General features: G+C 36.8%; 1 protein-coding gene across 1 annotated transcript in view; it reads left to right on the top strand.

Moving 5' to 3' along the window:
* Positions 1 to 21,104, top strand: part of DNAH12 (dynein axonemal heavy chain 12) — a 246,824-nt gene that overhangs the window by 61,576 nt on the left and 164,144 nt on the right. The window contains exons 16-20 of the mRNA XM_084988686.1: positions 656 to 790; positions 1,135 to 1,328; positions 1,860 to 2,106; positions 18,817 to 19,002; positions 20,523 to 20,723. Coding sequence (XP_084844812.1) covers positions 656 to 790; positions 1,135 to 1,328; positions 1,860 to 2,106; positions 18,817 to 19,002; positions 20,523 to 20,723 — 963 coding nt within the window. The remainder of the gene's footprint in view (positions 1 to 655; positions 791 to 1,134; positions 1,329 to 1,859; positions 2,107 to 18,816; positions 19,003 to 20,522; positions 20,724 to 21,104) is intronic.

Here is a 21,104-nt window from a genome sequence, read left to right as displayed (position 1 = left end):
AAGATTTGGGATTTAATAAAGACAATATAGTTTTTATTTTGAAAGAGTCTTGATGTATACTAGTTTCTCCTAAACTGGAAAGTGAGGTAGTATAGTAATGGAAAGCATGGAGTTCAGTCAGATAAACCAGGTTTTAATCCAGCTATTGACTTTTATAATTTCATGACATTGGACATGTCTTTTAAACTCTATAACTCTAAATTTATTCATCTCTGAAATGAAGATAATAATACTTATAGCAATGTAGGTAAGGCATTTAATAATTCATGACATAATAAGTGCTCAATCAATGGTAGCTGTTATTTTTTTCCTAGAATCTGTTAAATAAAGTATATATTTAGTAAATAATAATTGTTATAGTCACTTTGAAGAAACTGGAAAGTTTTTTTTCCTGTGTGGTTTATTTTTCTTTGCATTTTTATAACAGTCTATGTTTTATTTTATTTTTTTTTTTATTTTTTATTACTCAAATGAATTTATCACATCTGTAGTTGTATAATGATCGTAACAATCCAATTTCAAGTCTGTGTTTTATTTTTTCATAATGTTTTATTTTTACTTCACTCATGGTTTTGTTACTATACAAAGCATTTAGATTTGCTAATTCTTCTCTTTGGAAAAAATAATTAACATGATTAAATTGTCTTTTAAAAAGCTCATTGAGAATGCTAAACATAAAAAAGAAAATGAGCTAATAGCCAAGAGAGAGAAACTGATTTTGGAAATAGAAAAGGAGTCACGCCGCATGGAAGAGTTTGCAGAATTTGCAGAACTGGAACGCATGCAACAGGTCTGATAAATATGTAAGATAGTAGCTATTGGTAGGCTTATAGATTAATACAGGACATGTTTTCATTAATGTAAAAATACAGAAAATGTGTGCTTACTAAGGCAACAGGGGCCTGACGCTTAGGCCTGGAACTGCTGCTAATTACTTAGTCATTTTTGTGACTTAATTTTCTATTTATAAAATAGACATAACCATATATTTTGCTTTTTGTCATAGTAATGTTTTGAAATTGGTATTTAAAGTTGCTATATAAATGCAAGGACACAGCCTATGCAGTATTATATAATCTTATTTTTATAACATTACGTGGATATTTCTTGAGATAGAAAATTGTTTGCTTTCAGTATGTGACAGATGTAAGACAACTACAAAAACGAATTCAGGAATCTGAAGAAGCTGTTCAGTTTATTAATAAAGAAGAGGAACTTTTCAAATGGGAACTGACAAAATATCCTGAACTGGATAAATTAAAAGTTAACATCGAGCCCTATCAGAAGTTTTTTAATTTGGTTTTGAAGTGGCAGCGAACAGAAAAACGGTAATTTCTGGTAATACAATGAAAAATTAAGGAAATTATATTAAAAATGTATAAACTGTACATTGATTTTTATTGTTGTTATTTTGCTGGATAAGTGTTTAAAAGTAGGACTTACCTGTCTGTTTTGAAGAAGAACCAAATATCATATAGGAGAAGCATCAAATGTTGTTAAGCTACCACTTGGCTTTACTAATATAATATCTAAATTAAGTCTTACTTGGGTTTTCTATAGTAGATTCATTTTTTAAATGTAATTAATTAAAAAATTACAAGTTTGGGGTCAAATCTGCATTTAGACACTGTTAGTTGTCCATTTACAGCCTGATTCTTATTTTACCACATGCAGAATAGCTGAAGCGATGATTTTAGTCTTTATCATCAGCCCTAGCTGGGTGACTGAGAAAAACTGTTAACTGCTCTTGTTCTCAATTATTGCTCTTATAAAATGAAGCACCTACCCTAAAGAATCTCTAAGGCCCCATCAGACACCAAAATTTTCTGAATTTAGTATTATCTTTTCTTTCAATTCAGGTGGATGGATGGAGGGTTTTTGGACCTTAATGGAGAAAGTATGGAAGCTGATGTAGATGAGTTTTCTCGAGAAATTTTTAAGACACTGAAATTTTTCCAAACAAAGCAAAAGAAGGAATTACAAGAAAGAAGAAAGGCAGCAAAAAGAGGATCTCTGGGAGAAGAAGAGAAACTTGAAGAACAACCTAAAGAGAATCCTACTATTACTATGTGCACTACAGTAATGGAGCAGATAAAAGTTTTTAAGGTATGAACACATTTAATGACATTTTAGAAAGCCCTAGTGGAGTTATTTGCATCAGGTGCTAATGAAGAGAAATAGAAAGACTGGAAAGCAAAACCAAAGCTGAATCCAGAAAACTTAATCTGTTCCACAAACCATGCTCATTCTTTCCTGATGAAGTCATCAAAATTAATCCCTTCAATAGAATGATGTTTGACAAATAGAAAAGACTGTAATGATCAAGTACCATGATATGAAGAGGGTAAAATCTACGAGAACACACCAGTTAGCCTATATTATTAAGGGCAGCAGCACAGTTAGCTGAGAAAGCTTTGGAGGCACACTACCTAGGTTTATATCACAATTTGCACTTGGTAGTGGCGATATACCACTTGTATAAGATATTTAGCTGCTCATGCTTCAGTCACCTCATTTAGAAAGAGAGAATAATGACAGTTTTTGTGACAATAAATAATGCATCCAGCTTCCTGAGGCAGTGATGGCAGTAGTTCTAGTGGTAGTGCCAAATTTGCACTCAGCATACTCAGAGTGCAAACTCTGTCATTGGGTTTTCAGCATTATTCTGTGTCTAGCACTCACAGAGATTCTATAAGCTGCTTAAAAATTTTTTTAAAGTAACTACTCACAATTATTTTCAATAGTTAATAAATTTGCATGGTTGAAAAAACAATAAAAGATATACCTAAAAAGTATCTTTCCTGTATTTCTCACCCATTACAAGCTTAATCAGTGTTATTACCTTCTTGTGTATACTTTAGAGGGTTTTTTTTTTAACACATATGAAAATGTGGATATATATTCCTTTTTTTTTTCTTTTTTTATTTTTACGGCTATGACATATGAAGTTCCCCGTTTTTTTCTTTTTTTCTTTTTACGGCTATGACATATGAAGTTCCCCGGCCAGGGGTCAAATCAGAGTTGCAGCTGCAGCCTACACCGAAGCTATGGCAACACTGGTTCCAAGCAGCATCTGTGACCTATGCCATAGCTTGCAGCACCGCTGGATCCTTAACCCACTGAATGAGGCCAGAGATTGAACCTGCATCCTTACAATGTCAGGTCCTTAACCCACTGAGCCATAATGGGAACTCCAACAATGTGAATATATGTTCTAATCCTTCTGTCTTCTTATAAAAAAAATAGCATACTGTATGTATTATTTTCCTCCTTTGTTCAGATTAATTTATCTTGGAGATCTTTTCTCATTGTAGCTGCAATTTTTTTCATTCTTTTTTGCACCTATACATTGGTGAAAGTGTGGCCACAAGTTAAATTGCAGAAGAGTAAATTCCAGGTTAGAATATGAAGTGTAATTAACTCTGATTGGCTTCTACCAGTATATACTCTTGCCAGCCTTAACAACAGAATATCATCAAACTTGGGTTTTTGCTAATCTGCTAGAAGAATTTTCATTTTTCTCATTACATGAAGTATTAAGCATAAATTTATATATTTAATATTAATTTATATTTTTTTGCCTGTGAACTATTTGTTTTGTTTTGTTTTTGCTTTTTAGGGCTACACCCATGGCATATGGAAGTTCCCAGGCTAGGGGTCTAATCGGAGCTGCAGCTGCTGGCCTATACCACAGACACAGAAACTCAGCATCCGAGATGCGTCTGTGACCTACACCACAGCTCACAGCAATGCCAGATCCTTAACTCACTGAGTGAGGCCAGGGATAGAACCGTCATTCTCATGGATACTAGTCAGGTTCATTAACCACTGAGTCAGGAGGGGAACTCCTACCTGTGAACCATTTGATCTTTTTTGTTATCCATTTATTAGTTTCTTTTTTTAACTATGGGTCTAGGGAGATTAGGGAAATTAGGCTTTGTCTATGATATATTTTGCAAATAATTATTTGCTTTTTGACTTTATGGTGGCTTTTGTCTTACCAGAAGTCTTTTATTTTTAGTTAGCTAATCTACTATTCTTTTCTATTATGTCTACTGGATTTTGAATTATAGTTAGAAATGCTTTCCTCATTCCACCACAAAGTTTTCTACTAGTACTTTTACTGTATTCAATTTATCATTTGTTAACATTTTATTGAGGATTTTTGAGATTATGTTCGGGAAAGATGTTGGTATTAATCTTCTTTTCTTATAATGCCTTTGTCAGGTTTCGGTATCAGGATTATGTTGGCCTTATGAAACGAAGGCAAAGTTTTATCTCTATTTTTCAAAGAGTTTTGTAAAAGATTGTTATTATTTCTTTCTTAAATATTTTAGAGAAACATTTGCCAGTGCTATGAAATTATTGACCTGAAGCTTTGTAGGAAGGATTTTGAAAACAGTTTTAATTTTTAAAATAGGTATAGGAATATTCAGATTTTGTGTTTAATTTTGTGTCAATTTTGGTAAATTGTATTTTTCAAGCAATTTTTTTCATTTTTAAAAAGTTGTTGAATTTATTTCCATAAAGTTGCTCAAAGCATTTATTATCTTTTTAATGTCAGTAGAATCTATAGGGATAACTCCTTTTCCATTCCAAATATTGATAATTTTTATTTTCTCTCTTTTTTCCTAGTTAGGGATTTAGTTATAGTTTACTGTTAACATTTAATCCTTTGATCATTTTAAAATTTATCCACATGATAGTCTGCCTTTCTTTTCTGATCAGCACCATTCATTATCCCTGTCTTCATAACCGTGTTCCGTCATGATCTCTGGAAGTCATCTTGAGATGGAAGTTAAACAAATTGTCCCATACCACTAGTAGTATCACTAAATTTTTTCCTTTATAATTTTTATTCTTTTCAACCTCTTAATGTTCTAAAGTTTAGGGCTCCGCCATTGGTCCTTTTCTCTCTCTGCCCTCATTCTTTTGATGACTTCATTAATCTTATCAACAAATCTCATAAAAAATATGTGACTTTAAATACCATCTGTGTACTAGCAACTCCCAAATGTTTAAGTCCAGTGCAGACTTCTCTTCCAAACATAAGATTCATTATACATCTTCCTACTTGTAATCTTCCCTTGGATATCTAGTGCACATGGCAAACCCCCATTGACACCACACTGGTACAACTTACATCTTCTTTACTTGGATTTCTATAAAAAGGCCCTAGTAGGACTCTCTGCTTCTACCTTTGCCCCACCCCAACCCATTATCTGTTCTAAATATAACAAATAGAGTAAACTTAAGTCAGATCATGTTACTCCTTTCCTTAAAATTCTGCAAAGCCTCCACATTTTATTCAGATAAAACATTTACATTCACTATATAATCTGGCTCCTCATTATCTCTGATCTCTCATGATCTCACTCTTCTTTATTTCTCTGACCGTGCCTCCAAGTACTTTTGCCCCCTGTGCACTAGGCTCTAGCCATGCTATCCTTCATTCACATTTCCAAGCAAGCCAGCATATTCCTCTGCCAGAGGGTCTTTGCTCCAGTTATCCCCCTGCCTACAATGTTCTTCATCCATATATATTCTTGTCTCACTTCCTCCTTTCCTAAATTCTTTGTTCATATTGTTATGATGTCCAAGAGCCTGCCCTGGACATCTTATCTGATACCTCCAACCTTTTTGCTTCCCCAGTTGTTCTGGTCCTCCTTAACCTGCTGTAGTTTCCCTTTTTTTCCCCACAGCACATATTACCTTTTAGCATACCATGTAATTAGCCAAATTATTAGGTTTATCATTTATTTTCTCTTTCCATCCATCCCTAGTAGGATGGAATCCTCATGGGGTAAAAGATATTTTTTTCTGAATTGAGATATAATTGACATAGAATAGTATAATGGTTTTAGTTATATAACACATTGATTCCATATTTGCATATGTTGTGAAATGATCACTACAATAAGTCTAGTTATTCATCATCACACATAGTTGCAATTTTTTTTTTCTTGTGCTGAGAACTTTTAAGATATATTCTTTTTTTTTTTTTTTTTTTTTTGGTTTTTGGTTTTTTAGGGCCATAGCCATGGCACATGGAAGTTCCAAGGCTAGGGGTTAAATTGGAGCTACAGTTCCTGGCCTACACCACAGCCACAGCAACGTGGAATTCAAACCGTGTCTGCCACCTACACTACAGCTCATGGCAACGCTGGATCCTTAACCCACTGAGCAAGGCCAGGGATCAAACCTGCATCCTCATGGATACTAGTTGGGTTTGTTACCACTGAACAACAGTAGGAACTCCCTTAAGGTCTATTCTCTTAGCAACTTTCAAATATACAACACAGTATTATTAACTATAGTTACCATGTTGTCCATTACATCCTCATGACTTTTATTTTATAAAGGAGGTATTTGTACAAGGAATCTTTAATTTATTGATGTGTCTGAATCACTAACAATAATGATGAGCACACTGTAGATACTAAATAAATATTTGTAAAATGAATTAGAAAAGTCGATACAGAATTTGATTTATTAGTTTTTTGTTAATTCCCTCTCTTTATAATATTTTCCTTATATTCTTTTACCATAAGAGTTTTCAGGACCCTACTCCTAATATTACAGGGAGTTAATGTTTTATACTTTTCGGTTTCTTTTTTGGCTGCCCTGAAGCATATGGAGTTCCTGGGCCAGAGATTTAATCCCAACCAGAGCTGTCACGTATGCCACAGGTGTGACAATGCTGGATCCTTAACCAGCCTTAAGGGGATTGGGGTCGAACCCAAGTTCCTGCTGCTGTAGAGACACTGTTGATCCCGTTGCCCCATAGCGGGGACTCCTTTATACTTTTTAAATTAAATTCTGCAGTAAGGGACTATGATAGTTGATGATTAGGTTTTTATTGGTAAATGGCAAAATAGAAAAATAAGGACTATATAATGACTTTTTGTTGGTGGTATTTACTATTGTAACTTCAGTGATAAGAACTGAGTATGGCATGCACTAGGTCATTAATACTTGTTAAGCAGTAGAATAGAGTTGGCCTTTTGTTTCTTCTCCAGCCTTCTATAGAGGTGCTCTCCACACAATTTGGTTATATTACACTCAGGTAAGAGAGGATAATGAATTTTTTTTGGTCTTTTTTTTTTGTCGAATTGGAGCTGTAGCTGTTACATGGGATTCGAGCCACGTCTGCAACCTACACCACAGCTCATAGCAACTCCAGATCCTTAACCCACTGAGCAAGGCCAGGGACTGAATCCACGTCCTCATAGATACTAGTTGGGTTTCTTAAGCACTGAGCCACAGTGGGAACTCAAGGATAATGAATTTTAATGAAATTAAACTTACTTTGAGAATATTTCCTTTCTACTTTTTAGGTGTTAAAAATCATTTATTTAAAAGATACTATTGGAGTTCCCATCATGGTGCAGTGGTTAACGAATCTGACTGGGAACCATGAGGTTGCAGGTTCGATCCCTGGCCTTGCTCAGTGGGTTAAGGATCCGGCGTTGCCGTGAGCTGTGGTGTAGGTCGCAGACATGGCTTGGATCCCGTGTTGCTGTGGCTCTGGCGTAGGCCAGCAGCTATAGCTCCGATTAGACCCCTAGCCTGGGAACTCCATATGCCACGGGAGCGGCCCAAAGAAATAGGAAAATGACAAAAAAAAAAAAAAAAAAGATACTATTGGAGTTCCCATTGTGGCTCAGCGGATATGAATCCAACTAGGAACCAGGAGGTTGGGGGTTCGATCCCTGGCCTTGCTCAGTGGGTTAAGGATCCAGTGTTGCCGTGAGCTGTGGTGTAGGTCGCAGACACATAGGATCCTCAATTTGACCCCTAGCCTGGGAACCTCCATATGCTGTGGGTGTGGCCCTAAAAAAGCAAAAAAAAAAAAAAAGATACTTTTGAGTCCTGTTATGTTAGATCATGTACTAATGAATGCTGAGGAAAATGATGGTAAGCAAAAACAGATGAAAGCAATAATGAATGGAAATTTAAAATCAAAGTTCTTTCTAATCAAAATAAAACATTGACATTCTATTGTCCTCCAATTTTTAAAAATTTACCTTATTAAATTATTATTTACAAAAAATAAAAACATGACTATCATACAAAATAAAAATAAATGTGTCAAATATTGTATTCTACTTATTAATTAATGTGAGAACCAGTAAGGTGGTTAAGATTATTTCAAAGAGCATTTGAGAAGCTGAGCATTTGTTGATAATTTATGAAAGGAATGTTGACAAAAGATTGCCAGTATTGATTAAGTCTGGTTAATGTCATACAGGACAATACACTGTAACATCTGGAGTTATCTTTTTTATTAGAAAGAAATTACTTGCATTTATACTGGTCAAAAATATGCATTAACATGTAATTTCACAGTCTACAACTTTAAGTAGTAAACAGTGGGGTGAACAGAATACACTCTTTAAACAGTTAAATTTTCCTTAGTTACCCCATATGATGTTGAAAAGACATACCACCTACATTTTTTGCTTCCCCCCACCCAAGTTTTAAACAAATTTTTGTTAACATCTATTGATAAGACCAAAAATTTAGCCCTATAATGCAGTGTTGGAAATAAAGTTGGTATTGGGTAATGTTGGTTGATCGCTTTCATTTCTTTTTTTAAAAATGTTTTATTTTATTTTTATTTTTTATCTTTTCTAGGGCTGCACCCTCGGCATATAGAAGTTCCCAGGCTAGGGGTCGAATTAGAGCTGTAGCCACCAGCCTACGCCAGAGCCACAGCAAGGTGGGATGCGAGCCGCGTCTGTGACCTACACCACAGCTCGACCTACACCACAGCTCACTGCAACGCCTGATCCCTAACTACTGAGCAAAGCCAGGGATCCAACCCACAACCTCATGGTTCCTAGTCGGATTTGTTAACCACTGTGCCATGATGGGACTCCTAAAAATGTTTTATTGAAGTGTAGTTGATTTACAATGTTGTGATAATTTATTTTCTTTTTTTTAATCTTTTTTCTTTTTAGGGCCACACCCATGGCATATGGAGGTTCCCAGGCCTAATCTAGTTCCCAGGTCTAATCCAAGCTGTTGCTGCTGGCCTACGCCACAGCCACAGCAATGCCAGATCCAAGCTGTGTCTGTGACCAATGCCACAACTCACGGCAATGCCGGATCCTTAACCCACCAAGTGAGGCCAGGGATCAAACCCATAACCTCATGGTTCCTAGTTGCATTTGTTTCCACTGCACCACAATGGGAACTCCTACAATGTTGCAATAATTTCTACTGTACAACCAAGTGAATCAGCTATTCATGTGCACGTATCTTTTTCATATTCTTTTTCTACACAGATTATCACAGAATATTGGGTAACTTCCCTGTGCTATACAACGGGTTCTCGTTGGCCAAACATTTCATATGCAATAGAGTGCATATGCCACTTTCAAACCACCAATCCATCCCTCCCCTCTACCTCTTCTCTTTGGTAGCAATAAGTTTGTTTTCAAAATGTGTGAGTCTGTTTCTGTTCTGCAAATAAGTTAATTGTAACCTTTTTTTTTTGATTCTACATATAAGTGATATCATATAATATTTGTCTTTGCCTGACAATATGATGATCTTTAGATCCATACATGTAGCTACAGATGGCACCATTTCATTATTTTTTTATGGATGAGTAATAGTCCACTGTGTATATATATACCACACCTTCTTTATTCATTCCTCTGTTGATGGACATTTTGGTTGTTTCCATGTCTTGACTATTGTAAATAGTGCTGCAATGAATATTGGGGTCCATGTATCTTTTTGAATTATGATTTTCTTTGGACAGCTGCCAAGGAATGGGATTGCTGGATTGTAATATAGTTCTATTTTTAGTTTTTTGAGGAACCTTCATACTGTTTTCCATAGTGGTGCACCAATTTACATTCCCATCACCCATGTATGAGGGTGGGTTCTCTTTTCTCCACACCCTCTCCAGCATTTATTGTTTGAAGAATTTTTGATGATGACCATTCTCACTGGGGTAAGGTGATATCTTATCATAGTTTTGATTACCATTTCTCTAATAGTTCATGATGCTGAGCATCCTTTCATGTGGTTTTTGGCCATCTGTATGTCTTCTTTAGAGAGATATCTATTTAGACCTTCTGTCCATTTTTGATTGTTTTTTTTTTTTTTGATGTTTAGCTGCAAGAGTTTTTAAAAATATATTGGAGATTAATCCCTCATCAGTTGCTTCATTTGTAAATATTTTCTCCCATTCTATAGATTGTCTTTTCATTTTTTTTTTTTGGTCTTTTTAGGGCCACACCCATGACATATGGAAGTTTCAGGCTAGGGGTCGAATTGGAGCTGTAGCTGCCAGCCTATACCACAGCAGCAGCAACGCCTAGATCCAAGCCATGTCTGCTACCTATACCACAGCTTATGGCAATGCCGAATCCTTAACCTACTCAGTGAGGCCAGGGATCGAACCAATGTCCTCATGGATACTAGTCAGGTTTGTTGCTGCCGAGCCACAATGAGAACTCCATCTTTTCATTTCATTTATGGTTTCCTTTGCTGTACACAAACTTCTAAGTTTAATTAGGTCCCATTTGTTTATTTTTATTTGCATTACTCTAGGAGGTGGATCCAAAAAGATACTGCTGTGGTTTATCAGAAAGTGTTCTGCCTATTTTCCTCTAAGAGTTTTATAGTATCTGGTCTTATATTTAGGCCTTTAATCCATTTTGAGTTCATTTTTGTGTATGATGTTAGAGCATGTTCAAATTCCATTCTTTTACATGTAGGTGTTCAGTTTTCCCAGCACTTATTGAAGAGACTGTCTTTTCTTGTTGTATATTCTTGCCTCCTTTGTCATAGATTAGTTGACCATAGGGGTGTGTGTGTGTGTGTGTTTATTTCTGGGCTTTCTATCCTGTTCCATTGACCTATATTTCTATATTGCTGTTGTGATGACTAGCTTTGTACTATAGACTGAAGTCAGGAAGCCTGATTCCTCCAGTTCTGTTTTTCTTTCTCAGGATTGCTTTGGCTATTCAGGGTCTTTGGTGATTCCATACAAATTTAATTTTTTTTTTGTTCTAGTTCTATGAAAAATGCCATTCTTACTTTAGTAGGGATTTAATTGAATCTGTAGATTGCCTTGGGTAGCATAGTCATTTTGACAATATTGATTCTTCCAGTGCAAGAACATGGTATATCTTTCCATTTGTTTGTGTCATCTTTGGTTTCTTTCAACAGTGCCTTATAGTTTTCAGATTACAGGTTGTTTGCCTCCTTAGGTAGGTTTATTCCTAGTGTTTTATTCTTTTTGATGTGATGCTAAATGGAATTGTTTCCTTAACTTCTCTTTCTGATCTTTTGTTAGTGTATAAATATGCAAGAGATTTCTGTATATTAATTTTGTATCCTGCAACTTTACTGAATTCATTGATGAGCTCTAGTAGTTTTCTGATAGTATCTTTTTTGAAACATTTTTAATGTTCTGATTATTTATTTATTTATTTGCTTTTTGGGCCACACCCATGGCATATGAAGGTTCCCAGCTAGAGATCAAATTGGAGCTGTAGCTGCTGGCCTACGTCAGAGCCACAGCAACATGGGATCCGAACTGCATCTGCAACCTACACTACAGCTCATGGCAATGCCAGATCCTTAACCCACTGAGCAAGGCCAGGAATTGAACCTGCATCCTCATGGTTACTAGTCAGATTCGTTTCTGCTGAACCACTATGGGAACTCCTTAATGTCCTGATAGTGTCTTTAGATTTTCTATGTATAGTATCATGTCATCTGCAAACAGCAACTGTTATGCTTCTTCTTTTCCAATTTGGATTCCTTTTATTTCTTTTTCTTCTCTGATTGCTGTGGCTAGATTCCAAAACTATGTTGAATAAAAGTGGTGAGAGAGTAGAGGAGTGTGTTGAGAATCCAACCGTAGTAGATTGGGTTGCTGAGGAGATGTGGGTTTGATCTCCAGCTCAATGCAGTGGTTAAAGAATCTGGCATTGCCTCAGGCTCAGTGGGGTTGCAGCTGTGGCTTGGATTCAGTCCTTGGCCTAGGAACTTCCATATGCTGCAGGTGCAGCCATAAAAATAAAAGTAAAAAAAAAAAAGTGGTGAGAGTGGACATCCTTGTTTTATTCCTGATTTTAGCAGAAATTGTTTTAGCTTTTCACTGTTGAGAATGTTAGCTATGGGTTTGTCATATACGGTCTGTATTATACTGAGGTAGGTTCCCTCTATGCCTACTTTCTGGAGGGTTTTAATCATAAATCATTGTTGAATTTTGTCAAAAGCTTTTTCTGCATCTATTGAGATGACCATTTGGTTTTTATTCTTCAGCTTGTTAATGTGGGGTATCACAGTGATCAATTTGCAGATATTAAAATATCTTTGCATCCCTGGGATAAATCCCAGTTGATCATGGTGATCCTTTTAATGTGTTTCTGAATTAGGTTTGCTAGTATCTTGTAGGAGATTTTTGCATCTATATTCTTCAGTGTTATTGGCCTATAATTTTCTGTTTTTGGTTATCTTTGCCTGGTTTCAGTATCAGGGTGATGGTGGCCTCATAGAATGAATTTGGGAGTGTTCCTTCCTCTGTAATTTTCTGGGAATAGTTTCAGAAGGATAGGTGTTAACTTTCCTCTAAATGTTTTATAAAATTCTTCTGTGAAGCCATCTGGTCCTGGACTTTTGTTTGCTGGAAGTATTTTAATCACGGTTTCAATTTCAGTATTTGTGATTGGTCTGTTCATATTTACTATTGCTTCATGGTTCAGTCTAGGAAGATTGTCCCTTTCTAAAAATTTGTCCATTTCATCTAGGTTGCCCATTTTATTGGCATATACATGCTTGTAGTAGTCTCTTGTAATCCGTTGTATTTCTGTAATGTACGTTGTAACTTCTTTTTTGGTTTTCTACTATTTTGTTGAGGACTTTTGCATATATGATCATTAGTGATATTTGTTTGTAATTTTCTTTTTGTGTGTTGTCTGTTTTTGGTATCATGGTGGTGCTGATCTTGTAAAATAAATTTGAAAGCATTTCTTCCTCTGAAATTTTTTGAAATGGTTTCAGGAAAAGTATTAACCCTTTAAATGTTTGGTAGAATTCACAGCCAAACATTTGGCCTAGGCTTTTGTTTGTTGGGAGTTTTTTTTTCCTTTCATTTTCTTTTTTTAAACTAATTCAATTTCATTACTGGTAATCATTCTGTTCATATTTTCTATTTTTTCCTGATTCAGTATTGGAAGATTTTACATTTCTAGGAATTTATTCATTTTTTCCCCTAGGTTGTCTATTTTAGTGACATTATAATTGTTTGTTGTAGTCTCTTATGATCTCTTGTATTTCTGTGGTGTTAATTATAACTTATCTTTCATTTCTGATTTTATTTATTTGGGCCCTGTTATTTTTTTCCCTTAATGAGTCCCTTAAACATTTGTTACTTTTGTTTATCTTTTCAAAGAACCAGCTCTTAGTTTCATTGATCTTTTCTTTTCTTCTTCTTTTTTTATAGTTTCTATTTCATTTATTTCCACTTTGTTCTTTATTATTTTTTCTTCCACTGTCTTTGGGTTTTATTTGTTCTTTTCTTTGTTCCATCACATATAAGGTTAGATTATTTATTTGAGAATTTTCTTGTTTCCTTAGGTGGATTTGTTTGCTATAAACTTTCTTCTTAGAACTGTTTTTACTGTGCCCCATAGATTTTAGAATGTTATGTTTTCATTTTCATTTGTCCTAAGTCATTTTTAAATTTTACATTTGAGTTTTTCAGTGACCCATTGGTGTTCTCTTTTTTTTAATCTGTTTTTTTTTTAAATCTGATTTTGTTACCAGGAGATTCATATATAACATCCTATTTATAAATATCCTTCTTAAGTGATGATCTCTTAAGTTTGAATGTCTTACAGTTTTACTAACCCTCAAATATTTTATGCTTTTGATGTCATTTTTACATCTTTTAATTTTTGTATCTAACTACTACTGTAGATACAGATAATTTTTACTACTTCTGTCTTTTAACCTTTTTACTAGCTTTATAAGTGCTTGATCTACTCTTTTTACAGTACTTTTGCCTTTACCAGTGAGGTTTTTCCTTTTATAATTTTTATATTTCTATTTCTTTCTTTTTTTTTTTTTTGACCTCATCATGCAGAATTTCCTGGGTCAGGTATAAAACCCATGTCACACCTGTAACCAGAGCCACAGCAGTGAAAATATTGGATCCTTAACCTACTAAGCCATGAGGGAATGCCCTTTTATAATTTTTGTACTTCTAGATGTGGCTTTTTCATTTAAGAAATCCCTCTAGGAAAGGGAACCCTCTTACACTGTTGGTGGGAAAGTAAATTGGTGCAACTACTATGGAAAACAGTATGGAGGTTCCTCAAAAAACTAAAAATAGAACTACCCTATGATCCAGCAATCCCACTCATGGGCATCACTCCAGAGAAAACCGTATTTCGAAAAGATACATGCACCCCAATGTTCATTGCAGCACTGTTTACAATAGCCAAGACATGAAAGCAACCTAAATGTCCATCAACAGAGGAATGGATCAAGAAGTTGTGGTATATATACACGATGGACTATTACTCAGCCATAAAAAAGAACAAAATAATGCCATCTGCGGCAACATGTATGGACCTAGAGAGTATTGTACTAAGTGAAGCTAGACAGTGAAAGACAAATGTCATATGATATCACTTATATGTGGAAACTAAAAAATGATGCAAATGAACTTATTTGCAGAATAGAAACAGACTCACATACTTTGAAAAACTTATGGTTACCAAAGGGGACAATTTGAGTGGGGAGGGATGGACCAGGCGTTTGGGATTGGCATATGCACACTGAGGTATATGGAATGATTGGCCAACAGGGACCTGCTGTATAGCACAGGAACTCTACCCAATATTCTGTGATAATCTATGTGGGAAAAGAACCTGGAAGAGAATGGTTGTGTGTACACGTATAACTGAATCACTTTGTCATACAGCAGAAATTATCACATCATTGTAAATCAACTGTATTTCAATAAAACTTAAAAAAATGAAATAAAAAGTCTCTCTAGGGAGTTTCTTTGTGGCTCAGTGGGTTAAGTATTCAACATTGTTACTGCAGTGGCTTGGTGCACTGTTGTGGCATGGGTTTGATCCCTGGCTGGGAACTTCTGCATGCCACAGGTGTGGCCAGAAAAAAAAAAGTTGCTTTTCTCTTGCTGCTTTTAAGATTCTCTCTTTATGTTGGATTTTTGTCATTTTAATTACAATGTATCTTGGTTTGTGCATTTTGAGTTCATCTTGTTTGGGACTCTCTATGCTTCCTGGAGCAGGATGTTTATTTCATTTTCTAGGTTAGGGACATTTTCAGCTAATATTTCCTCAAATAAGCTTTTTGCCATCTTCTCTCATTTTTTTTCCCTTCTGGAACCTCTATACCATGAATATGAGTACACTTAATATTGTCTCAGAAGTCTCTTACACTATCCCCATTTTTTTTTTTTTTTGTCTTTTTGTCTTTTTTGTTGTTGTTGTTGCTATTTCTTGGGCCGCTCCCGCAGCATATGGAGGTTCCCAGGCTAGGGGTTGAATCGGAGCTGTAGCCACCGGCCTACGCCAGAGCCACAGCAACGCGGGATCCAAGCCGCGTCTGCAACCTACACCACAGCTCACGGCAATGCCGGATCGTTAACCCACTGAGCAAGGGCAGGGACCGAACCCGCAACCTCATGGTTCCTAGTCGGATTCATTAACCACTGCGCCACGACGGGAACTCCCACTATCCCCATTTTTAAAAAATTCTTTTTTCTGTTCAGCGTAACTGATATCCATTTCTCTGTCACTGACCTGTTCTTCTACATTATACTATTTGCCATTGATTCCATCTAATGTATTTTTCATTCCAGTTATTGTATACTTCAGCTATGACTGAGTCTTCTTTATATTTTCTAACTCTGTGTTGAAATTCTCTCTGTGTTCATCCATTTTTCTCCTGAGTTCAGTGAACATCTTTATGATTATTACCCAGAATTCTATTTGGATAGTTTGTTTATTTGCATTTCATTTAGTTCTTTTTTTCTGAGATTTTGTCTTGTTCCTTTGCTTTTAGCATGTTTCTCTTATCTCCTCATTTTGCCTAATTCCCTGTGTTTCTTTCTTTCTTTTTTGTTTGTTTGTTTTGTTTTGTTGGTTTCTTTTTAGGGCTGCACCTATGGCATATGGAAGTTCTCAGGCTAGGGGTCAAATCAGAGCTACAGCTACTGGCCTACACCATGGCCACAGCAATGCAGGATCCAAGCTGTGTCTGTTACCTACACCACAGTTCAAGCAACGCCAGATCCTTTAACCTACTGAATGAGGCCAGGGATCGAACCCACATCCTCATTGATACTAGTCAGGTTCTTAACCCTCTGAGCTATAACAGGAACTCCTATTTCTATGTATGAGATAGGATTGTTATGTCTCTTGATCTTGGAGAAGTGACATTATATGTAGGAAACATCCTGTGGGGCCCAGAAGCACACTCCCTTCTGGCAACCAGACCTGTATGCTCCAAGGGTGTCCTCTATTTGTGCTGCCTGCTCCTTTCTGTTGTGGAAGGGCTAACTGTTGAGGGCATACTGGTAGTTGGGGCTGGCCCTTGGCTTGTCTGGCTGTGACACCTTGATTCATGCAGTTGTTATGGGTGCCCTGGTGGGCAGGGCAGTCTCCTGTGAGGCTGACCATGTGGCTGGAACACCTTCTTCAGGACCATAGGTGGGTGAGGCAGGCTTCCCGTGCATTTGGCTGAATGACCAGGAGGTACGTGATAATGTGGGCCCTCTGGTGGGCAGGAAAAGCCCCCAGCACTAATCAGCTGGCAGGAGTTTTCAAAGATGATGCTTGCCAGTGCCAGAGTCAGTGCAATGGAACAAGATCCCCACAATTGCTGCCACAAGCATCTCTGTCTCCAGGGGGTGTCCTAGCAGCCTCATGCCTCTCTGGTAGGCTCTCTAAGACCAGCAAGTGGGTCTGATACAAAGTGCCTTTCAAATTACTGCTTCCGTGCTGGGGTTCAGAGCATGTAAGTTTTTCCCTGAGTATTTTAAGAGCAGGGTCTTTTTTTCCTATAGCCCTCCATCTCTCCTGAATGTAAGCCCTACTAGTTTTCAAAACCACATGTTCTGGAGGGCTTGTCTTCCCCTGTGCAGGACCTCCAGGATGGGGGGCCAGTGTAGGTCTCAGACCCTTTGCTCCTCAGAGACTGTGATGTCCTTTTCTTTTCTTTTCTTTTTTTTTTTTTTCCTTTCCATTTTTTTTTCCTCTACTTTTTAGGGCCACACCCATGGTATATGGATGTTCCCAGGCTAGGGCTGTGCTGGCCTATACCACAGCCATAGCAATGTGGGATCTGAGCCGCATCTGTGACCTACATCACAGCTCATGGCAATGCCAGATCACCCAACCCACCGAGCAAGGCCAGCGGTGGAACCCACACCCTCATGGATACTAGTCAAATTCATTTCTACTGCACCACAACAAGAACTCCCTATGGTGTCCCTTTCATTTGTGTATAGCCAGCCTCAAGTTTGGCTCCTAACTAGTTTGCATCTTTACCCCTCCTCTCATCTCATTCTCACTCCTTTATATCTTTTTTTTCAGAAAATCTTCTGCCAGTCTTCAGGTCATTCTCATAGATAGTTGCTCTGTAAAGTAGTTGTAATTTTGCTGTGCCCATGGGAGAATGCGAGTTCAGGGTCTTCCTACTCTGCCATCTTTATCCCACTCCTCCTCCATATCTTTTACTTATTTACATTACCTCACTGGCTGAGACACTCAATACAGTTATGATTAGAAGTAGTAATAACGAGAAAACAACCCAAATGTCCATCGACAAACAATTGGATTAGGAAGATGTGGTATATATACAGAATGGAATACTATTCAGCCATAAAAAAGAACAAAATAATGCCATTTGCAGAAACATGGATGGAACTAGAGACTCTCATACTGAGTGAAGGAAGTCAGAAAGAGAAAGATACATACCATATGATATCACTTATAACTGGAATCTAATATATAGCACAAATGAAAGTTTCCACAGAAAAGAAATCATGGACTTGGAGAATAGACTTGTGGCTTCCCCAGGGGAAGAGGGAAGGAGTGGGAGGGATCGGGAGCTTGGGGTTATCGGATGCAAACTATTGCTCTTGGAATGGATTTACAATGAGATCCTGCTGTGTAGCATTGAGAACTATGTCAAGATACTTACACTCCAACACAACAGTGGGAGGAAATAGCATGTATACATGTATGTGTAACTTGGTCCCCATGCTGTACAGCAGAAAAAAAATTAATTAAAAAAAGAAGTGCTAATAATGAGTATGCTTATCTTATTCCTCATTTTAAAGAAAATGTTCTAATGTCAGTATTAAGAGTGATGAAGTAGTGTTTTTGTTGAATATTTAATTTTCATTTCCAGTTACATTTTGGTGGTTTGGTGCAGGCTTTTTCCCTTGTGTGTGTGAATTTGTAACTCTGTATTATATTATGTTATGTTATACTATGTATTTCTCTATGTAATATATAGAATTAACTTTGTATTACCATAATAATGGGACAATTTTAAGTAACATTGTTTTACCATATACTTTAATATTTCGTAGAGCATTCACCCCTTTTCTCTTTTACAGTTTTTCCTGCTATTTCTACATGTTTATTTTTGCAGGTGAACTTTAGAATAAATGTTAGCTTCTCACCCCCTCTGAATTAATTGGGATTTTGATTAGATTCATTAACTATATTACATAATTTCAAGTGTATATGTATTGAAGTCAAATGAGTGACTCCTTTTTGTATCTATTTTCATCATTAGGACTATATCCCTACTGTCTCCATCTTATGCAATCCAGGAATGAGAACACGTCACTGGAAGCAATTATCAGAAATTGTAGGCTATGACTTGACTCCAGACTCTGGAACTACACTGAGGAAAGTTTTAAAATTAAACCTTACACCATACTTGGACAAATTTGAAGTGATAAGTGCAGGTGCAAGCAAGGTAAATATTAAGATCAACCGAAATACTTTATTTGATGAGTTAGTTCATCAAAAACGCATAGTTTTTGTTGTAGTTGAATGTATAGTACTGGATAGCAGTGGGATGTGATGGCAAAAAGTTGGTAGAAAATCACTCTTATTTTTCCCCACAGAGTGTGCTTCTATACAACCTCCTTGTCTTGAATTCAGAATAGACATGGTTCCTTTGAACTCTTCTTAGTTCTGCCACATTCTGATATGCATGGATGATATGCTAGTCTTGACACATAATTTTTCCATTAAGAATACAGGATACATGAGTTCCCATTGTGGCTCAGCAGAAATGAACCCAGCTCGCATCCATGAGGACTCAGGTTTGATCCCTGCCTCACTCAGTGGATTGTACTGTGGGTTGCAGACGTGGCTTGGATCCCAGGTTGCTGTGGCTGTGGTGTGGGCTAGCAGCTACAGCTCCGATTTGACCCCTAGCATGGGAACATCCATTTGCCATAGGTGCAGCCCTAAAAATTGGAAAACAAAAATACACAATGCATGTGTGTGTGGCATGTGATATATGTGTGTTCTAACAGAGTAAGTTTGGACCCCTAGGGTTGTTTTTAAAAATTTTATATTTTATTTATTTTATTTTTTGCTTTATTTATTTTATTTTTTTTATTTTTAGGGCCACACCTGCAGCACATGGAGGGTCCCAGGCTAGGGGTCCAGTCAGAGTTACAGATGCCAGACTACATGACAGCAACTTGGGTCTGAGCTGTGTGTGCAACCTACACCACAGCTCGCAGCAATGCCAGATCCTTAACCCACTGAGTGAGGCTGGGGATCAAACACACAACCTCATGGTTCCTAGTCGGATTTGTTTCTGCTGTGCCACGACAGGATCTCCAAGGGTTCTTGAAATACACTGACAACATCTTCAGACTACAGACCTCAGAAAGGACACTTCAGAGAAAATCTAACAAATCTTTCTTTCTGTAGTCTAGTTTTATTTTATTTTATTTTATTATTTTATTTTATTTTATATTTTTTGTCTTTTTGCCTTTTCTAGGGCTGCTTCCCGAGGCATGTGGAGGTTCTCAGGCTAGGGGTCTAATTGGAGCTGTAGCCACAGGCTTATGCCAGAGCCACAGCAACGCGGGATCCGAGCCGTGTCTGCGACCTACACCACAGCTCACAGCAATGCCAGATCCTTAACCCACTGAGCAAGGTCAGGGATCGAACCCTCAACCTCATGGTTCCTAGTCGGATTTGTTAACCACTGCACCACAACGGGAACTCCTGTAGTCTATTTTAATACTGACAGCAGTTGTTTTCAGAGCAGGTAAATTTTGAAAGACTGCATTGTCATCCTCTATAGGGATTTTTCAATTGTTTAAAAATTTTTCTAACTTAAAGACAGTGACAGGTTATCTTCAGAAAATGGCTGTGGAGTGCACCAAATGCTTATTGAATTCAGTAGGGAAAGTCAATATAATAAGTGAGATCTTTCAACATCCTGTTCTTTTTTTCTTTCTCCCCTTTTAGGAATTTTCATTGGAGAAAGCCATGCATACAATGATGGGAATTTGGGATGATATGGCTTTTCATATAAGCCTGTATCGTGATACTGGAGTCTGTATTCTTTCTTCAGTAGATGAGATTCAGGCTCTCCTTGATGATCAAATTATAAAAACTCAGACAATGAGAGGCTCACCTTTCATAAAACCTTTTGAAAAAGAGATCAAGGTATATTAAGTGTGATAGTCAACTCTTAGTCCTTTATTATAAAAATTGCAATTGGAGTTTTCTTGTGGCTCAATGGGTTAAGGATCCAGTATTGTCACTGCTGTGGCTCTAATTAAAGCTGTGGTGCAAATTTGATCCCTGCCCTGGGAATTTCTGCATGCTGCGGGCATGGCTGAAAAACTTCAGTCTTATTAGATATATGCTCTTGTGGAAATAAGTCAGTTTGTTGGATAACTTTGGTAAAATATAGGATAGATATAGATAATATATATCTATAGAGATAATAATTTAAAATCAGTGTGAGAATATGTGGAACAGATCTGAGACATTAACTCTAATGATTTTGAAAAGAACAAATGATGTTTTATTAAAAAAGTCTTC

Source organism: Sus scrofa, chromosome 13, assembly GCF_054392235.1.
Source record: "Sus scrofa isolate SSC_HxYL_T2T_F1_AM1 chromosome 13, Sscrofa_HxYL_maternal_Yorkshire_Landrace_v2.0, whole genome shotgun sequence".
In the NCBI taxonomy this organism is placed as follows: Eukaryota; Metazoa; Chordata; class Mammalia; order Artiodactyla; family Suidae; genus Sus; species Sus scrofa.
Note: the sequence above shows the minus strand (reverse complement) of the source record. Positions and strands in the feature narration are given on the sequence as shown.